General features: G+C 40.6%; 2 protein-coding genes across 2 annotated transcripts in view; one reads left to right on the top strand and one right to left on the bottom strand.

The window, feature by feature from the left end:
* Positions 1–11337, bottom strand: part of fam81b (family with sequence similarity 81 member B) — a 14358-nt gene extending 3021 nt beyond the window's left edge. The window contains exons 1-6 of the mRNA XM_046035007.1: positions 11165–11337; positions 7386–7593; positions 6281–6399; positions 4490–4619; positions 3147–3253; positions 625–736 (exon numbers count right to left, since the gene is read on the bottom strand). Coding sequence (XP_045890963.1) covers positions 625–736; positions 3147–3253; positions 4490–4619; positions 6281–6399; positions 7386–7593; positions 11165–11337 — 849 coding nt within the window. The remainder of the gene's footprint in view (positions 1–624; positions 737–3146; positions 3254–4489; positions 4620–6280; positions 6400–7385; positions 7594–11164) is intronic.
* A 51-nt stretch (positions 11338–11388) lies between these two features.
* zgc:194908 (uncharacterized protein LOC797835 homolog) lies at positions 11389–11985 on the top strand. Its single transcript, XM_046035006.1, has one exon. It carries the CDS (start codon positions 11389–11391, stop codon positions 11983–11985), a length of 597 nt encoding a protein of 198 aa, XP_045890962.1.
* Positions 11986–19204: the final 7219 nt, after the last annotated feature.

Here is a 19204-nt window from a genome sequence, read left to right as displayed (position 1 = left end):
ACACACACACACACACACACACACACACACACACACACACACACACACACTAAAATTTCAAACTTACAGGATTGCACAACAAGTTTTGATTCTTCACACTGTGTACCTGACCAGTCCTGAATATTATTTTTAATCTGTGGCATTAAACAAAAAGAAGGTGCTGTTGTAAAAAAAATGTAAAGTAAAAAGTATGTAAAAAGAATTACAAAGTAAAACTGGAGAAGGTGCAAGAAGCAACAGCCTCTTTACTACTAAGTGTGTAATTATATGACAGGTAGGTCTGATAGTTCATTTAATGATGACATATAGGGCACCTTGGAAAAGCTCACCCATACATCCCCCCCCCCCCCCAACCCTCAGCATCTCTTCCAGCTCATTATCCTTTTCAGTAAGTAATTTTTTTCTTGCTGAGTCACAGCTCCAAATGTGTGACTGAAGTATGCACATTTAGACCACACACACAAAAAGTTGTCTCTAGCAGAACACTAACAACTTGAATGCAGACGCATGAAAAAACTTGAATGACAGTGAAGGAAAAGGAGACAAAATGTACAGATATACCATATACTGAATGTGACCTGCGCAGTATTACTTGCATTTTGTTATTGTGGACAGCTACAGTACCATTTTGTCCTGCTGTTGTGTGCAGTGCTGGACTGAGCTGTTGAGCTGTTGTTCTGTCCACTTCCTCAGCAAATCTGTCTGCTCATTGGCTTCCTTCAGTTCACCTGACATCCTGCCAAGCCATCAGGAAAAGAGAGAGTAGAAGAGAAATATAGTTTACTTTGAAAATGCAGTCACAGAAGTTGCAAGCTGCATTTTTTGGTGTCTTTCTAGACACTGAAAGCACCATTAGTGGATTAGATTATAAATGATGCATGAAGAGTAAACTGACTAATACCTGAACCTGAGCAATGCTTGCTGTAAATGTATAGCCCATTATATACAGTTCTTACTTGGCACTGTTTGGTGCTTGCCATTGTAATAAGAATTTGTCTGTTTCCATAACTATTATTTTATTGGCACCTCCTTGTCTTACATTAAGTAAAACATCTGTAGTGGGAAAACAGAATGTCAATCATAAATCAATAACAGTTATTCTGTCACTTTATTTTAAAAGCAAGATGCTTGATGTTCAGCTGGTCAATGCTGTCTGAAAGTCAGTGTTCAGAATTGTGTTTTCTCTTTGGTAATAAGAGGTGAGACTTCCTCAGCAATAGAGCTGCTTGTTTTGGTCGACTTGATGCTAGCTGCAGCAGGAAGAGCACGGTTACTCTGTGGTTGGGTGCACACAAGCTCATATTCACACAATTCAGCTATTTGCTGAATGCACATCAGTACACATGCAAACATAAGCATACATGTATGCATTAGAGATGCACAATGCATGAGCAGTTAAGAAACACTTATTGTTCACCTTAAGAGGTTGCCACTTATATAGCTGTATGTAGCTCATTTCACTCACATAGCCCATTGGGTCAACAATGTTAGCATGTGTCTCAGATGAAAGCAGCAACCTTTGACATGCTGAGTGAAATATTGTGTGGGCTCTATTGTAGTCTAGGAGACAATGCAGTCTCTCTTGGGTGAACTTTTCTATCATGTACAGTATAACACACTGGAACTTCAATTCAATTGATCTTCTTTCCACTTATTGCTCCAATATATGGGATTCTTCCTAAATGAGAAAATCAATGAGGCAAATGTCAGGGCTTCACTGCATGTGTGTCCGTGTTTGACCAAATACAAATCAGACTCCTGCTGTAAATTACTTTAACTCTACATGTTGCTGCCTCAGAAACCACGCTGCCAGGCTAATTCAGCTAATGTTGACAGTTGTTAAACCAGGAGTACGCAAAACAACATGACAGCTGATTTGGCCATGTTAGATGAGCTTTCAGAATCCACCTGTCTCCATGGGGGTTTATCATTTCTCTGGAGTCAGTGTGCCTCCATTCAGTGCATCCAAGTTGTTTTGTTCTTGAGCTTATCTGATACATATTATCAAACACAGTTTGATTTTTTTGTCAGTGGCATTGTACTGTGAGCAATAGAACAAGCTAGATTGTTGCTCTGGCCAACATCAAGACAGAAGTTACAGTCAAGTAATGTAAGATGTCCTTTGACAAAATCACATCCTGTGGACGGCTGGCCTTCTATTGGGTGTGTGTAGGCAGTGTTTTGCTTCACCTATTTGTATCTATTGTTCTTTTGATCAGTGACCTGGTTTCTATTACAGAGCTACATTACTAAACAGAACACGTCTCTGCTTCTGTTTCCCCCATGTTGAGACCAGGTGATTCATTTTGCATATTGCTGCCAATTGAGATTATTTATCAGCTGGATCAGTAAATCAACTTAACCAAGAGCTTTTCTGAGCCTCTGGCATCAATATTATGAGACTGCCATGGCTCTGAAATGTCCAGCTTGAAACAGCCGTAGAGAGAGTTAGGAGTGGGGATTTGATAAGCAAACTAGTAAGTCAGATTTGTCTTTATTATGTGAGTCTGGGAAGAATGAAAAAGAAAAAGAAATCACTTGTGGAGCCCTGCTAAACGGCAAATAAGATAATGGCGCTACTTCCCAGTCATAAGCACACTGAATACAGAATATTCCTTGAGAAAGTAAATTCAGGAGGAATTACGTTTTTTTCTTGTTACTTTTAGGCTGGATTGCTGCAATTATCAGATTGCTTGAATAATTCCCTTAAGACTAAGCCAATTATTGTGAAAACCTATCTACATGTAAATATTATTATAAATTACAAATAAACTTTGCACTATTTGCAGGTTTAGCAGCAGCCCAATTTCCCTCAAACAGGGTTGATAATCAGGTGAATCCCAGTAAGGATATGTTGTAGCAGTGTGTACTGTATGTCTGCATGAACAAATAGGACCGCCTGATAATATGTGTTGCTGTGTAACTGTTATGTACTGTCATTAACAAACTGTAGTTTGTTACCGACAGAACCATTTTTTCTGTCTTCACTTGTTTTTTTTTTTACTCCTAATCACAGCTAACTATGTAGCTCTTAATGTCAGAGGTCACTCCAAGAAAAGAGACGAAAGATGACATCAAAGGAAAGTGTTATAACAAGTAACCTGGGTGTGTTTGGGTTGTATTTGCTCTTTAATTAACGAACATACCTGGCCTCTAGTAGTTTAACTTTTATATGCAAATCAGACATGGAGCTCCTTTGACCCTGGGAAAGCTCTGACAATGAGGCCTCCAGTTTCCCCAGGTCATGATGAAGCTGGAAAAAGGAAAACACACAAACACATGCTGTTGTGTGACAGTGGATTATCTTGTGGTTCCATGATATGACCTTTACCCTTTGTGATTTGCTGAGTCAAGCTGATTGAGCTACTGCATCACTCCTGTGGCCAGTCAGGACTGGGAGTAACAGCGGTGACCCACTTTCTCTACATTTCCAATTATCTTTATGGTACATGCTTGACCACTGCTTCACAGTGTGAATGTGCTGTCATTGCAATGATTTACCACTGTGTCCCACCACCAGAGCTGAGTGCAGGCTGAACCTGTCTGTCTGTGTATGTGTTCAAGGCAGTTTAGTACATTTTACAACATGGATCTTATAAAGAAAATTTGACACAAAGGGCAATAAAGCTGTTTATGGAGAGACGATTGAATTAGTTTCACATCTCAATTACTCTTTCAGAGTCTGTGGTTGTGCTGGAGCCTCTGATTTTACTTGATAAAGCCTATCTCACTCAGCAGCAATAAGCTCCAAATCAGATGTCAAACAGCCATCCATCCTGTCAAAATACTTCCTCTGTGTATATTTTCAGATTCATATTTCCTTCTTGCAAGCAGCATTTAAATGACTGGAATCCTAATACCTGATAAATTCACAAAGAAGAACATCATTCGAGACTTTGAGATGAGAATGAATCCAAGGCTCATCACTGTGTGTGTGTGTGTGTGTGTGTGTGTGTGTGTGTGTTAAAACAGAGGAGGGGTAAAGATTAGGTTAGGGCTGAAGATTTAGCTATTTAGAGTAATACCGCATAATTTAAGAAATATAAGAACAAGATTAAGTGGCAACAGCCAGGTTAGCGGGTATTTGAATCTGCACTTAGGCATGATTGTGCTAAATGTTAATGCCAGCATGCTAACATGCTCACATGCTCAACACATGCTAACATCCTGATGTTTAACAGATATAATGTTTAACATGTTCAACATTTTAGTTTAGCTTGTTAGCATGCTAACATTTGCTAATTAGCGATAAACACAACCACAAATTCATAGTAATCTATTAAATAGTATAATATTCCAGATTTCAGAATGCACTGTTCTGCCAATCTTGGATGTCTTGAATGTCACAGAAATAAAGAAACATTTTAATAAGTATTTAATTTAATAAGATTTTCTTTTTTGGGCACTGGTGTAGCTGCTTCACACATAGTGTCGACTTCGGCTAAACTGCTGCCAAACCCTTAATCAGCATTGAAGCACCATCTCTCACCTTGACTTCCAGCTCTTTCAGCCGTACAGCCACAGCTGACCTGAGCTCTGCCACCACCTTCTGTAGTCTAATCAGCTGCCGCTCCCCAGAGCTCGCATCAGCGCTCAGCTTGGCAATGCTGGCATCACACCTGAGATAATAGGTGAGGAAGCAGAGAGGGACGACTGAATGAGAACTGTGGGATGGGGAGGGAGTTAAGGAAATGTGTGAAGTCAGAGAGATGAGCAAAAGGCTGGAGAAAACAGGAATGATGCATTTTACTGAAACACACACACTTCAGATGGTAGTCAAACATGGAAAGAAATCAGACAGCTGCCCTCATCAATACTTTCCTAGGCAAGCTAATGGCTAATGAGGGCTCTGCTGAATCCTCAGTAGTGATAGTTTATCCTTTGAATGCTGAACAAACACATTTGAATGTTGTTTCACGTGTTTGTATCTGTTGAATTACAGATAAAAACACAGGCACGTGTGACAACCAATCAAATAAGAAATCTAGTTTATTAGATTTATCATCAAATACAATCAGCAGATTGCCGTAAAATACTTGTGTGATAAGTATGAACCGTGCGGACCCTTATTATCAGCATTGCTATATAGCTGTATTCCTTCCTGTGCTTAATTTAAGATGCCATCACTAAGCTAAATACTATCTCTCCCTGTCTCTATCAGGGTTACTGCGTGTTTGTGTTTGTCAATATGGCGATGGGTGGCGATGATGCAATGGATAATACGCCTACCTTTGGTGTGAAAGACCCAGGTTCAATTCCCCATCCACCATTGTGTCCTTGAGCAAGACACTTAACCCCTACTTGCTCCAGAGGCGTGCGACCTCTGACATGTATAGCAGCTGTAAGCGTCAGCTAAATGAATAAATGTAATGTAATATATTTGGGATAAAATACAATGTCAGCTCATCAGCCAAACATCGTAGCAGTAAATTGTAGAGATGCCCAGTGTAAAATTTTGGTTATTTCTCTGTAGACCACTACAGTCCTTCCATAAAGAGCTTGCACAGAACAATACAGTTTATTAAAAAAAACTGGCTCCTAACTTACTTAATTATTTATGACTAACATACAAGAGGCCATTAGACTGAGTGGGTGTAGTTTTTCTGCAGCATTTATTGGACAATAAATCAACTGTTTGTTGAGTAATAGGCAATTTTCCCTCTCTTCACACCATGGAGGAGGCAGGCCCGTTGTGAAACAAGATATTCACAAAATAACACTACATCTTTGACCTACCGTCTGAAGACAAGTTAAATTATCTCAGATGCGCTGACCAATGATTGCCAGGGATGTTCAAAAGAATTCAGCCTATAGCTACACAGCATAAACACCACACACCACTGCAAGAACCTCTCTTCAGCAATCCAGTCTATTAACCGCAATCTGCACAGCCACAAAATAATGAAGCAAGTGCTAGTGTGTTCAAACCTAGAAACTTCTCTCTGGTGAGAACAAAATAATGAATGTGTGCGTCTCTGCGAGAGTCTGAGAGGCGAAGCCATGGCGGATTGGAAGTTGTGACCCTGTGAAGAGCTGCCAGACAGAATGCAGATTATGCAATTGCACTTTATTAGCGGGAGAGAAAAACAAGTAGGATATCAGCAAGTAATGTTAATCACTCAAATAACTTGTGCATCAGACCTGAGTCTTAATACTTGTACAAGTCCAATAATGCTGTGGAGGAAAGTTTTTATCTGCTAGCACTTGACAGTCAGTCCTCTGTACAGTTTTTACCTTGGTTGTTTTTATACATTATTTGACCCAGGCCTGGTGTGCATACCTGGCTACTCTTCCTCTCAAGTCTCCAATACTAGCCATGCTCTTCTGATCCAAGCTTTGAACAGCCATTGTGGTTCCAGATGTGATGGAGTCCCGCTGGGCGAGCTGTTGCTCCAGGGCCTGCTCAGAACAAATGGCACAAGTAATTTTCACGTACATGTGAAACAAAATACACATGTGGAAATATGGCAGGAAACAAAGGATGATAATAGATATTAGTGTGTTAATTCCCTTTCAGTCACTTTAATGCTGTCAAAATAACAATTGTGGGTAAAACTACCACGTGTCCTTCGTTGACAACTTAATACTGACCAACATCTCTGATAACCCAACATCAAGGAGAAGACCCTCTGTCTTATCTTGAAAGCAAATAGAGATTGTGTGATGTTCCTTTAATTTTATTTAGCAGCATATTCACATCACGACTTAGCTTATTACTTCTTCATATGCAGAATTAATTAGCTCTTAGGCATTCATGTAATATCTCAGATAACGACACCCTCTAATCATGTTAATGGACCATTTGGTATGCACTGATTAACTTACGTATTTCATTTTTGTATTTCAGTGTGGCTTGAGATGTTCTGCTCAGCCAAAGATCACTCCAAACACTCCAAAGATGACTCATAAAATATTTGAGTCAAATTTAAGAGCACTTCCCACTAATTCTTCTGACTGCTGTTTTTCTGAGGTTGGTGCATAACCCGGCAGTATTTATTTAACCACATACTGTGTACATTATTAATTTTTTGCTTATACAGACAAAATATCCGCACACTGATGATGGTGAGGAGGCAGGCAGGCTTTGCTCAGACGCTGCACCATTCTATCAGGTGTAATCAAATCAGCTGTGAGTTTGTTTGTGAGGGTGCGGTGTGTGCTGCACATCAAAACAGATGAGGAGAAAAGTGGATGGCAGATAAAAGAATGAGAAGAATCACAGATGGATTATGACTTTATCCAGATAATAAGACATTAAAGATAGTTCTGAGAATAAAAACAAGGCTACAGGATGCATGGCTATAGTACATCAAATAAGTGTATTAATGGAATCTGCATATAACAAAAGCCTAGCCCACTAACCTCCACCATCTACCCACTTATACCTGGATGTCCTTGCTAAGCTGCTTGACAATGCGTGTGATGGTCAGTATGTGATTCTCCAGAAGCTTGCGGGAAAGTGCCTCGACCTGGACGGAGCCCTGGGTGGACTGCAGACCTGCTGCCACCTCCTCTTTAATCCTAAAAGCCTGCTCCAGCAGCACAGCCAGTGTCCTCTCCTGACCGCTCAGACGACCCTCCAAGACATCGGGTCTTAATCAGGAAGTAAACAGACACAGAAGGACAAGCTCTGACTCACAACATTTTAGAAGTTGTTTATTTTATTTATATTATATTTATTGCAAATCATGAAAAGTCAAGAGATCTCAGGAATACCTTCAGGAATTAAAAGAAAAAAAACATTTACAGTAAAAGTCCCAGAAGAATAATCTAGGTGCACTGATTTGAATTGGTCTTACTCTAAGGTCGTCCTCAAACCAGATCTCTCATAGACTTCATGTCTGTGCATGCTGTCTCACCCTGCCTGATGCTACTATGGATTAAGGATTACTTTGATCAATGTGATTCACAGCGCTGTTAGAAAGGTCACTGGTGGTTCCCATCTGTATTTCCATCAGATTGATTTTAGAAATGAATTAGTGACACACACGAACTAAGGAAGATGAAAAATATGAAGGTACCGTAAAATGGTTAAAATGAATGGAAATATAAAATACAGTAATTCAACAAAATATGTTACCTGGTGCGATTCTGATAGGGCTGTAACTTTGACTTGTGTGACATTCTTCTTGTCTAAAAAGAAAAACATGTTACATATTTTGGTGTGATATACAGTAGTTTTAATTCAAATACATTTCTAATCTGTGCTGGTAACATTACTGCTCTGTTAAATATATTATCATTGCTTATTGTTAAAGTAAACAGAACAAACATTTTATAGTCCTGGCATAACCAGACTCATATGATGGCATAACTGTTCCCTTTTTTTAAAACAACAGTCATTTTTAGCTTTTTTAAATTTCAGAATACTCACAGGCCTGTGCTTTTCTTCAGCTGGCTCTTGAGTTCATGTGTTTTGTGTTGTCACTTGGTAACTGTGGTCTCCTTGAGAGGGGTGTGCCTGCCTGCCAGTGTGTATTTGTCAACACAGTAATGCGAGAATGATGCATTGTAGACTTGGTGAAGCAGCTTAACTCATCTAAACCTTGTGTGAGTGTGAACATACTATTACTTAAAGAAATGTACCTGACAGACGTGTCCCCAAAGTAGCAAATTCTCAAAACAACTCTGAAAACACACCTCAATGCAAAAGGCAACTGCAGGCAATTAAAGAGTCCAGCTGCCTTTGAGTTAGTTCCTCTACATATTCTATGACCTGGAAATTACTTTGTAGATACTGAAATTAAAACAGTTCTTCACTTCATGAGTATCGCTTTTCTCTAATTTATATTAATTTTTGTACTTGGCACCCTCTTTCACTAGAGTGAGCTTAATCGTGATATAAATAAATACCCTAATCATCAATGGTTTAAAGTTTTCATTAATTAATTGCATTTATCTGTGAAGTACAGTAATCAAGTCCTCTTGGGTTGGTCCTTCTAATGCGATTCAGGGTTGCTAATTACAGATTATATCTGGAAGTTATTACTTAAGGAGTGTATTAGCGTTTGATTAAAATTCCAACAAATAGTTTTAATCCACATTCAAATCATAAACACATTATAACAACCCAAAATATTTTGCCACACAGCAGCCATATATTTTTACATAGATAAACTAAATCTCAGACTCATTCGGATCATTTGAAGGATTACTTCAATGTAGCCTTTCATTGGGGTTAATTTGAACTTGGAACAGGTAGTAAGAAAATATTACTGCCACTTCATTAAAGGCATCAGATCTGCCATCCGTCTGCTGTTTCATTGCACACAATATAACTAGCTACCTATTGAACATTTAGCTTTTTTCTCTGACTGAATGCATTATGACAGGCATGATTCAACACCTAGAGTGAAAATGGCCTTATTATGTTTCACTTAACCACAAACTTATCCAATTCAATTCAGTTTTATTTATATAGCGCCAAATCACAACAACAGTTATCTCACAGCACTTTTCATAAAAGAGCAGGTCTAGACCGTACTCTGTGATGTTATTTACAGAAGCCCAACAATTCCCACCAAGAGCAAGCACTAGGCGACAGAGGCAAGGAAAAACTTCCTTTTACATTGTCATACAGCATGAACGCAGTCCTTTCAGTAGTGCCACTGAATTATATCTAATTGCACCCAGTGGAAGAACATGATTCTACAGGAGCATGTGTGCGCACACACACACACACACACAACACACACACACACACACACACTGTGGACTAGTGTCATATCAACAGTACCAGAATCATTAACAGTAAAGGCCTGCTCCCTGCAGACTCATCAGTTATCCCTGTTAGCCCAATGGTAGTTGAAAGGAATTGTTGGCTCACATGCTCATCTCCATCTACTTAAATGAAAGAGGGGTTCAGTGCAGTTGACTGTGTTGCTGCCAGTGCTCTCCTGATTTTAAATAAAGCATTTTATTTTGTAGTATGGATGAGATATCAACCAAAGTGATCCCAAGCTTCAACAAAGCTCATTATTGGCTTCTCATCCAATGTTTGACATACATCCAGATTACTCATGTCTATATGTCATATGTCATAAAGGTTAAAGAAGTTATATGAAGCCCTCTTTTATAAAGTCAATGTTGCTCTAATTACCCACATACCATTTTTAATCATTTTCTCACTATTAGAGGGTCAAGACCAAGAGCTTGCAACAGAAGGCTTTATCAGCTACATCACCTTCACCGTTACTCCTGCAAGCAACGACATGGTCGTATGACTGTCTTACATGAATAAATGTCCATGAAAGCATCTTTCAAAGACTTGCGCTCATCCAGTTATAACAGTCCCATTTGTATTTTCCTTGCTCAAAGTAAAATTTCATCTGCCCTGTTTACAGATAAAAGGTCATTCTGTGACCTCTTACGTCTGTGTGTACATGTGCGCTACAGAGCGTTAGATGGAGAGAGGTATTCATTTGTGTAATTAGTGTCTCTGTGTGTTTGTTTATGTGAAAGTGGGCACTGTGTTAACCAGGGGGACGGAACAGGCCAGCACTGAAACAAGGGCCAGAGGGGAAGACGTAATGAGCGTATTATACACACAGCACAGCTTCTGAGGCTGTTCAGAGCTGCCTACTCGCTGCTGCATGCCCGTGATAACGTTCACTGAAGCGTGACCTATTTGACAGAGAGAACATATCCAGACATGGCGACAGTGCGGGGACATCCACATGTCACAGAAGAGGAGAAGTCCTTAAAACCTCAAAGGTTTCAGAAGTGATGTCAGCTCTAGATTTACCAAGGTCAATGCTTTGAAGGAGTGAATCTAGAGGCTGTTAATGACCATGCATAAACAACACATAGACCTATCAAACTACAAAAAGATAAATTCAGATAGGGGTGATAGGGGATCTACAGTTGAATTATAAACATATCCACGAGGCATTGTGGGTTGCGTTATGCAATCACCAGCATGCAGATTATCCAGTCAAGTGACATGGCTGGCCAGAGGGAGGCGCGGTGCAGCCTTCGTCCTTCATTTGAATATAACAATTAATGGGGAAGTTGACTAAACCCTGGTAAAGCACAGTTGAAAAAGCAGGGACGCAAAGACGATCAACAACCAAGCAGAGCATTTACCAAGCAGTAATCTTGCAGACGTCACTGCATGTGCTCCAACTTCACGACTAAGGAGAGATAAATCTTCAATAGATAGTACTGCTTGCCGTCTGACAAGCGTGTGGCATAGTGTGGGGCATAATATTTACAGTGCTGCTTGCATAGGCATTCTACAACACCCCCTCCATCATCACACTGTGCGTCTCCGTCCTGGCGCTCTGAACTGATCATCAGTGGAAGTGCTCCCGAGCTGCAGTAGCCCAACTGTGACATCTTTCCACAATTCGGTGTGTGCTCAGACTGGCTGGCTGCTGCACAGGCACCATGGAGCAAAAATCACCTAAAGATGAGAGCACCGCCAAGGGACAAGAGTCTCTGTCCTACCAGCGGAGGATGTGGAAGAATTTCCAGGAGAAAACCAAGCCTTGGCTCAGTCCTAAACTGGGATCGGAGCGTCGGGGTGCCGGGGGCGCGGAGGGCAGCAAAAAGGAATCGGGGTTATGGATGTTTAAGAGGAAAAAGAAACAAATGGACCGGGTGTTTTCGTCGTCTCAGCCGAATCTGTGCTGCTCTCCGCCGGCGCCTTTTGAAGGAGATAAGAAGTCCCTTGGAAGCGACGCGGTCCCGGGTACCAGCAGCGACGGACAGCCTCTGCTACACCCCCTTGGCGCAGCTTCTGGAGCCACAGGGAGCAAACCCGAGCTGGCGGCGCACGGAAGCCCCAAACTCCCCGTATCCAAGCTGATCACGTATCAGCAGAAGAGCTCCTCTCTCGGCTCGGCGTGCTTCGAGAAACTGGTGGTGGACCCGGCCGCGGTGGGGGGAGAGGAGGAGCAGCTGCGTAAAAACGCAAGTGATTCTGTGAGTAAAGATCATGTGGCAAAATACGCATCTCGTAGATTATCTGCTACTACCGAGTAAGGTTATTGCAAAAAAATTTAAATCCATTGCTCTAAAAATTAAATAAAGGATGATGATGGTACTGCGATGTGTTCACCATTGGTATCATGTGATGCACTCATCGATTTGCCAGTCCACTCTGTCCTGTGGCTTGTATGGGCCAGATGACTACAGCAAATGCCAGTGTAGGCCTATGTGATCATCACCAGCAACAAGCTCACATCACAAACTGCTTGGTTTGGCATCAGGTCACCATCAGTCACGCCATACCCTACACATCCAGACTGTGTATAAGGTTATTACAATTAAAGATAGGATTTCTACACAGACTACATGCTCTGATGTCATTAACTGCCTCCTCTTGCCTGCTCACACGCTTTGCTTCCACTATAGGGATTGCTCTCTAGCTCCACAGTCCATCTGTCACAGCGTCCTTGCCCTGTAGACAGAGGCTGCAAAAGGCCCATGCATGCTCAAGGGTTCATCATGGCTTTCCTTTTCATGAAAAGTGGCCAGTTGGCAAATGGTTGTCGGGCATGCCACTAGCAGTGTTGGAGACTGATGGGAAGTATATTCCCACCGACAATAACATGCTGAGTCAGCGTGCCACGTAGGAGAAACATTATCAAAGGGATATGGCAGCCACTAGTTGCGAAGGCTACATTCACAAAAAAAGACATACAGCCCTGAAGTAAGGTTTTGAGAGAAAAAAAAAAGACCCATGCCTTGTCTCTTGGTAGCAGTCCAGTTCCCTAGTCCTACAGTAGGCTATTTCATGTCATTTCAAACAGGCTGTTCTGATGTCGATAGAAATCAGCTTGAAAACAGTGGGCATGCCCATAAGCACATTCTGTTTCAGTGGCAGCGGTTATGAGCTTTTCATCTCACCACTCTTGAAGTGCTCCAGACCTGCTTCTGAACATCATCCAGATCGCTGTCTAAAAGTGATTTAGCATATAAGTACACTTCTCCCCGCTGAAGTCGGGGCCAGAGATCTCTTATCCGTTAAATCTCTTGGAGAAGTGCAGTGCACTCAGCTGAAGGGGTAAAAGAAAGCAAGTATTAATGACTTCATTGAAATTGATCCTGCAGCTTCATCACAGCACTTACCAGGTCAATTACATAATGCACAGAGAGATCTCACTTTGCCAAATAAAGTTTTAGCATTCAGCGTGAGCCATTAGTTGCCTCCTGTTGTTGCCATGTTCATAAGTTTTTGGATTTTCCACATAGCTGGAAAGAGGAGAGCAGTGGTAAACACTACTCCCAGTGACAGCATCATCTTCTCAGGTTATGGTAGAGTGAAATAAATAAAGGTGATGAAGACAGATCAGACAGTTAGAGGTAATGAGAGGTGATGAGGGGATGGGAGGAAGTCAAATGAGAGATGATGATGTGATGTGTGATAAGTGAAGATTAAGTGAGAGGACAAGAAGTGAAGAGACGAGATCAGATGAGGTGAGATCAGAGATGCTTTATTAATAGGGAAAATCAAGTATTATATGACAATGAAGTCAGTCAAATAAACACTCTAACACTAACACTAATTTAGCTAAAAATGTGGTGGTCCATTTTTGCATGTGCATTTGTTTACATATGCATTTTGGTGATGGACTTATTTGCTGCCCAAACACTTTACTAGCCCAACAAGGATTATAACTCAAAGTCATACACTTTTACAGTCATCCACAAATCCAGCAATAGGTGACTGCTAATGCAAGTGCATAAACCTCCAAGCCACAATTTCATAAATGAAATAGGAATATATGGAACACAGGCAAAATCCCATTTCAGTTTGATTAGGAAAGTAAGTGATTGAAGGGATTAATGCCAAGTTCTTTAAGTAATTTCAATATTGATCCAATGGAGGAAAAAATTAGCATATTTAACATTTGCTGCTTGCAGTGCTGGGCAGTGTGTGTATGTGTGTGTGAAGATTACTGTAAAACATGACAGGGGAAAGCACCTGCTGACATAGAAAACATATCTATTTTTGGTCGGTCTTTTGCTTTGATAGGAGTTAGTATGAGTACTGTATTGTGTTCTTATGAGCACTTTGGATCATAGTATAACTGGGAATCAGATAGGCATACATATTTTCAGAACTTACCATATAGTTCTATGGTTTCGCTCACTTTTCTCCAAGCCCTCTCCTTTCTTGTCCCATCTCTGTACAGCAAAGACGTCATTTTATAGAGTCTCAAGTCCATTACTAGAAAATATTTACTGGGGTTCAGCTTTATTTTGATGTAGATACTTTACTCTGCCCTGATCTTGTAACAACAAAGAATTGATTATACAGGTTCTGAATTCCAATGAGCTAATAATCATGCATTCATCTATAGTATCTACAATCCCTTGGTTCACTGAGTGGGGAAGAAATTTAAATCACTGGAAAATACCTTTCCCAAAATTTCTTTTGGACTGCTTCATGACTGCTTTCTCTGTGTCACTGGGTTTTAGACTGGAGCTGCAGTCGGCTACTTGCATTTATCTCTTGCAATTCAGCTTTTCTACACAGAGGTTTCTACTGACAGTCACTCTGGATCAGGCAGCATCTTCTTACTCAGTCTCACCCAGGGTGGCGGCAGGAGGACGGTTAGGTCACCCCCAAGCCCTCTGGCTTAACCAGTGGGGGTTAAATTAGCTACTGCTTAAATGACACAATACTGATGTGTTTTTTTTTTCAATACCTTAATACTAACTTATCTATATTAGTAAAAAAAATACTTAATTGGATCCATGTAGCACACTTATTTTGATTGATAATGTGTATTTCATTTATCTTGCATAAATATTTTAATAGGAATAATTACTGGGAGTGAGGGAGCGAGACTGCACCTGGACAAGCACATTTCATACAGGATTAATACATGGATCTTTGATGCCATTCAACCAGCGATGGACCCATTGATGAGATAGCTGACACACTTTTTACTTTTAACAGAGTAACAGCTCTAAACAGAGACTCAAACCTGCAGTGTAGTTCATACACTTCACTGATAAAGCAGAGAATTATAGCCTCTAGTGTGATAGGTTTCATGATCAAATGATTTGTTTCGTGTTGCTGGATGGATTGGACTCTATAGGTCTGTTTGACAGTATGTCCACTAATCAGAAGATTGTTGGTTTGATCCCCGGCTTTCCTCTTTGCGTCCTTGGGCTACAACCGCACACTACTCCAGATGTGTTTCTGTTTCTGATGAGCATGTTGGCCTCTGTGAATGGGACATGTAATGTAGAGCACTTTGAGTGGTCAGAAGACTAGAAAGGTGCTGTACCATCCATTTAATTTGATTCAGTGGGATATTCTAAACTCCTTAAAGCACATCAAAGTGTTATAGATCCGAGGTTGTATTAGACTAATAGGCGACATACTAATGATAAACAATGGATACAAAACAAAATCAAACCTCTTTCCTACCACAAATACTAGTGCACAAGACATAAAAACCCCAGTAAAAAGGGAGAAAGTAATTATTATATATAATAACATATATATAAATTACGTTTTTTATGCTCAATTGTATGGGGTGCTGCACCGCCACTTCCTGCGTCCATGAAACTGCCATTATTTTCTATAAAAATATGTCACATCATATAATAAAATTACATGTTTAAACAAATGTTTAGTCAGCAAACTAATTTAAGGGCATGCACTTCGGGTTGAGGTAAGTGAGTAAGAAGACGCTGCTTGGTCCGGAGTGCCTGTTCAACTTAAAACTGACGTCAGGAACAGAACACAAATTACGCACCTGAATTAATTAACTTAGCTTAATTAGCTAACGTTAACTACGGAAGCGTCGCTGACTGCAAAAACATTAGAAAATGTTTTTCTACCCCACCAAGTATGGAGCCAGAAGTTACTGTAACCTACATGAAGAAATACTGGGGCTTAAAAAGCGAGGTAAATCAGCGGAGGTCAGAGGTGAATGAAGTGTATAGTTAGCTGCTAACTGTTCGCATACCGCGAACTCAACTTCTTTCCCACCGGCTGCGTCTGCTGACACCTGTCCGGACTAGTTGGGACATCAAACCGACCACAGCGTTAGCCAGTCCTCTTATAAAAAGGTGAAAAGCGTTTGTGAGGACAGACCGGGGTTAGAAAGCCAAGTTATTTGCTGCAAAAGATCACCTGTGCCATTAAGTTCATTTACTGCAGGGCAACAGCTGCCCCAGCCTTTACTGCACACAAACATGGCCTGACTTTCGGTGCCTCCTCTGCCCCGTGTGAAAATGTGTTTTCCACACTTACGGACATGCATCGTTAAACGTCGAGGAGCCGCTCTTCAGCCTGTGGCATGGGCAGCTGCGTGCAATCTGAGAGAGGCCATAGGAGCGCTGTAATGATTACTCCGTGACGGTTCATCACAGAAAGTATTTCATGGTGAGTATTAAAGCATTATTTTCACAACAAGCTAGCTTGTGGTTACTGTGCTGTACGATCACTTGTACACGGCACTTGAAGTGTCGCTGTCCATGGTAGTGAACTGTAGATGTATTAGGCCTGTGTGTTACCTGTGCGAACCAGACAAGTAGCCTGCTAAAATGGACATCAGTGGGATCAACCTGTTAGCTCTGGCCACCTTTGAAAATCATCTCCAGTCATTTTAGTTGTCTCTAAGTTTAACCAAAGAAGAGGTCTTTGTTTCTTTGCACTTTTCCTGTGAATATTCAATTAGATTTAGTACGCACAACCTGCAGCATGTTTTTGCATCTCCTTTAAGGAAAGATATATTTTTCATAAAACAAAACAGGCTATCTGAGAAAACAATCTCAGTCTCTATATTTTCTGCTGATACTCTGAGACTCACTAGTCTTCCTTCCTTCTGCTCAGCTTAAATTAAGTGCTTTAAAATATTTAACACTTATAAACCAGGGAAGTAGGTTTTTGTGTCACAGAGACTATACAGTCACAACCTAATGCTAAATATGTCGGCTGTAAAAGATGTGTGGTGGGTATTTCCATTCATTGAATCGTTACATGGACTAGGTGAATGTTAGGCGGTAATACACCTGTTTCTGGATGAGCATGGCTAAGCCACCGTATTCTTAAATACTGCAGTGAGTGAATAAGTATTGGATTAATAATCGCTCATACATTTGCTCATTGTAGAGTCATTTATGCATCTTCAGTGTCATTTAAACATTTTCAAACACGTGTTTAGAAGTGAGTCATGTAATCTTCATAAACTACTCCTCATGGCTTTCCGATTCGTCCAACTCCATCAGGTTTCAGTGAATGTCTGCTGACTAAATAATCTTGTTACTTTTCGGGTGGCAAGACCAAACATTTGGACCAGTTGATTAAACAGTTTATTTTACTGAGGGTATCAGACCCATGACATGTAGTTGACAGATCTCGGTACATGTTACATATCAGATACTGTAACATGGGAGTGATTTTAACTGTTGTCCTCTTTTGTGTCATACTTTGCTTCTGTTATCCGAGTTGTGTTGTAAGAACAGCATCATGGCCACTTGGAAACAGCCTGTGGCACCGCTCTTGAAGTGTCCTGATGGCAGCTTAAATTAGGATTCATTACAGCTCCGGGGACCATCGTTTGTAACACACGCTGGCAAGCACATGATTGATGCTGACCTCGAAGCTGTCTGGGCATCATGAAGCAGAGAAAAAATTGCATTTGTTAAAGTATGACTGACACCGCTTGGGGATGTTGTTGGGGTTTTAGCTCTCACTTTGTGATTAATTGTCTTGCAGGGCTCAGTGTCTGCCTTCCACACATCCACGTGTGCCTGTCCGTCTGCCATGGAAATCTGTAAACAACCTGTGATAGAGAATTTGAGTGGCTTTACCTGCAAAGAAGTGTAATTGTGAACAGCAAATGTAGACAGAGTGAAGAATAAATAACAGTTTAAAAAGAAAAAAAGTTGACTCATTTAATCAATCATATCATATTCTTTCCTTACTCTCCCTTTTTTTAAGATGTTTTAATTCTTCATCATTTATTCAAATTTCTGGAAGAACTTCTTCCAGAAGTAGTTCTTGATTCAAATGCTCTGCTTCAGATCTTTGTTATACTGCAAATTAAGGGAGGGAATCAAAAAAGATGACACAGGTGGTTAAAAAAAACCACCAGACAATTTCAAAACTTGAAACTGTTTAAAAAATTAATTTTGAAAGTTGGTTCAACATTCAAAAGTAACAATCTCACTTCTCGCCTTCCTGCAAAGCATGCTTATTATATGCTAAATTGTTGTCTTCCAAATGCTTGTTTTGTCTGAAAAACATTTAAAAAGCCAAAGGCATTCAGTTTACAGACAAGCTGAAAATCCTCACACAGTTAAACTTGAGCTATTGATTGCTGTAGGGCAGGACTATTTATTACAAACTCATTTGGGCCAGATTTTAAAACCAGGACATGGAAATGGGCCGGACAGAGGAGCAGCTGGTTTGTCTCAGCCACAAGCCTTGTTTATATGTGACAGATTTTAATCTACGTGGCAAATTAAAGCAGTTACTACAGACGGACAGCTTTCACTTTATAGCTTGTTTGAAACAATTAGCTATTTGCTGAACTAGTGCTGTGCTTGTGTAAAACCAAAACGCAGCTGTAGTGGATGAGAGACTCGGCAGATTAAAATATTGTATTTTACATGTTTATGCTTTTTAAACAGGTATGTTGATAAAGTATTGGCTTTTTACTCGGGAAGTTTTTATTTCACCATGTAATTACACTAACGAGTGTATTTGTCGTCACCTTCAGTAATGTCCACTGATCTGCTGGCTGACTGTGTGTGTGTGTGTGTGTGTGTGTGTGTGTGTGTGTGTGTGTGGTGCTCTGCAGAGAGACAGAGGCGGGTAGAGGCTGCATGTCGGGCAGTCCTTGTTGAGTCCTGGATTGGCAGTGATCGGTACTGCGCATGTGAAACATAAATAGCTCTCTTGTTAGCTACTTCCTTACACTATATAGTTGACTTATGTTGTCATATATCCGATTATGTATGCTGGACCACACGGAGGATGCTTCTGGGCAGGATGTGGCCTGCGCCAGTTGAATAGGGACTGGATTCAACAACATTTTGATTTTTACGGCTGTTAATTAACTCTCAGCTGTCAACTAGGCCTTTCAGCACTAACAACAGCCAGATAAACTGTCACTTGATCAAAAGCAATTTTTTACACTATTGAGTCATTCGTGTTTTTGCCAGTCATTTCCCTCATTGATACCCCACAAAAAAATTGTCCCCTTCTCTGTCCTGCCATCAATCCTCAGTA

Source organism: Micropterus dolomieu, linkage group LG21 (genome assembly GCF_021292245.1).
Source record: "Micropterus dolomieu isolate WLL.071019.BEF.003 ecotype Adirondacks linkage group LG21, ASM2129224v1, whole genome shotgun sequence".
Lineage (NCBI taxonomy): Eukaryota > Metazoa > Chordata > Actinopteri > Centrarchiformes > Centrarchidae > Micropterus > Micropterus dolomieu.
This window is presented reverse-complemented; position numbering and strand designations above follow the sequence as displayed.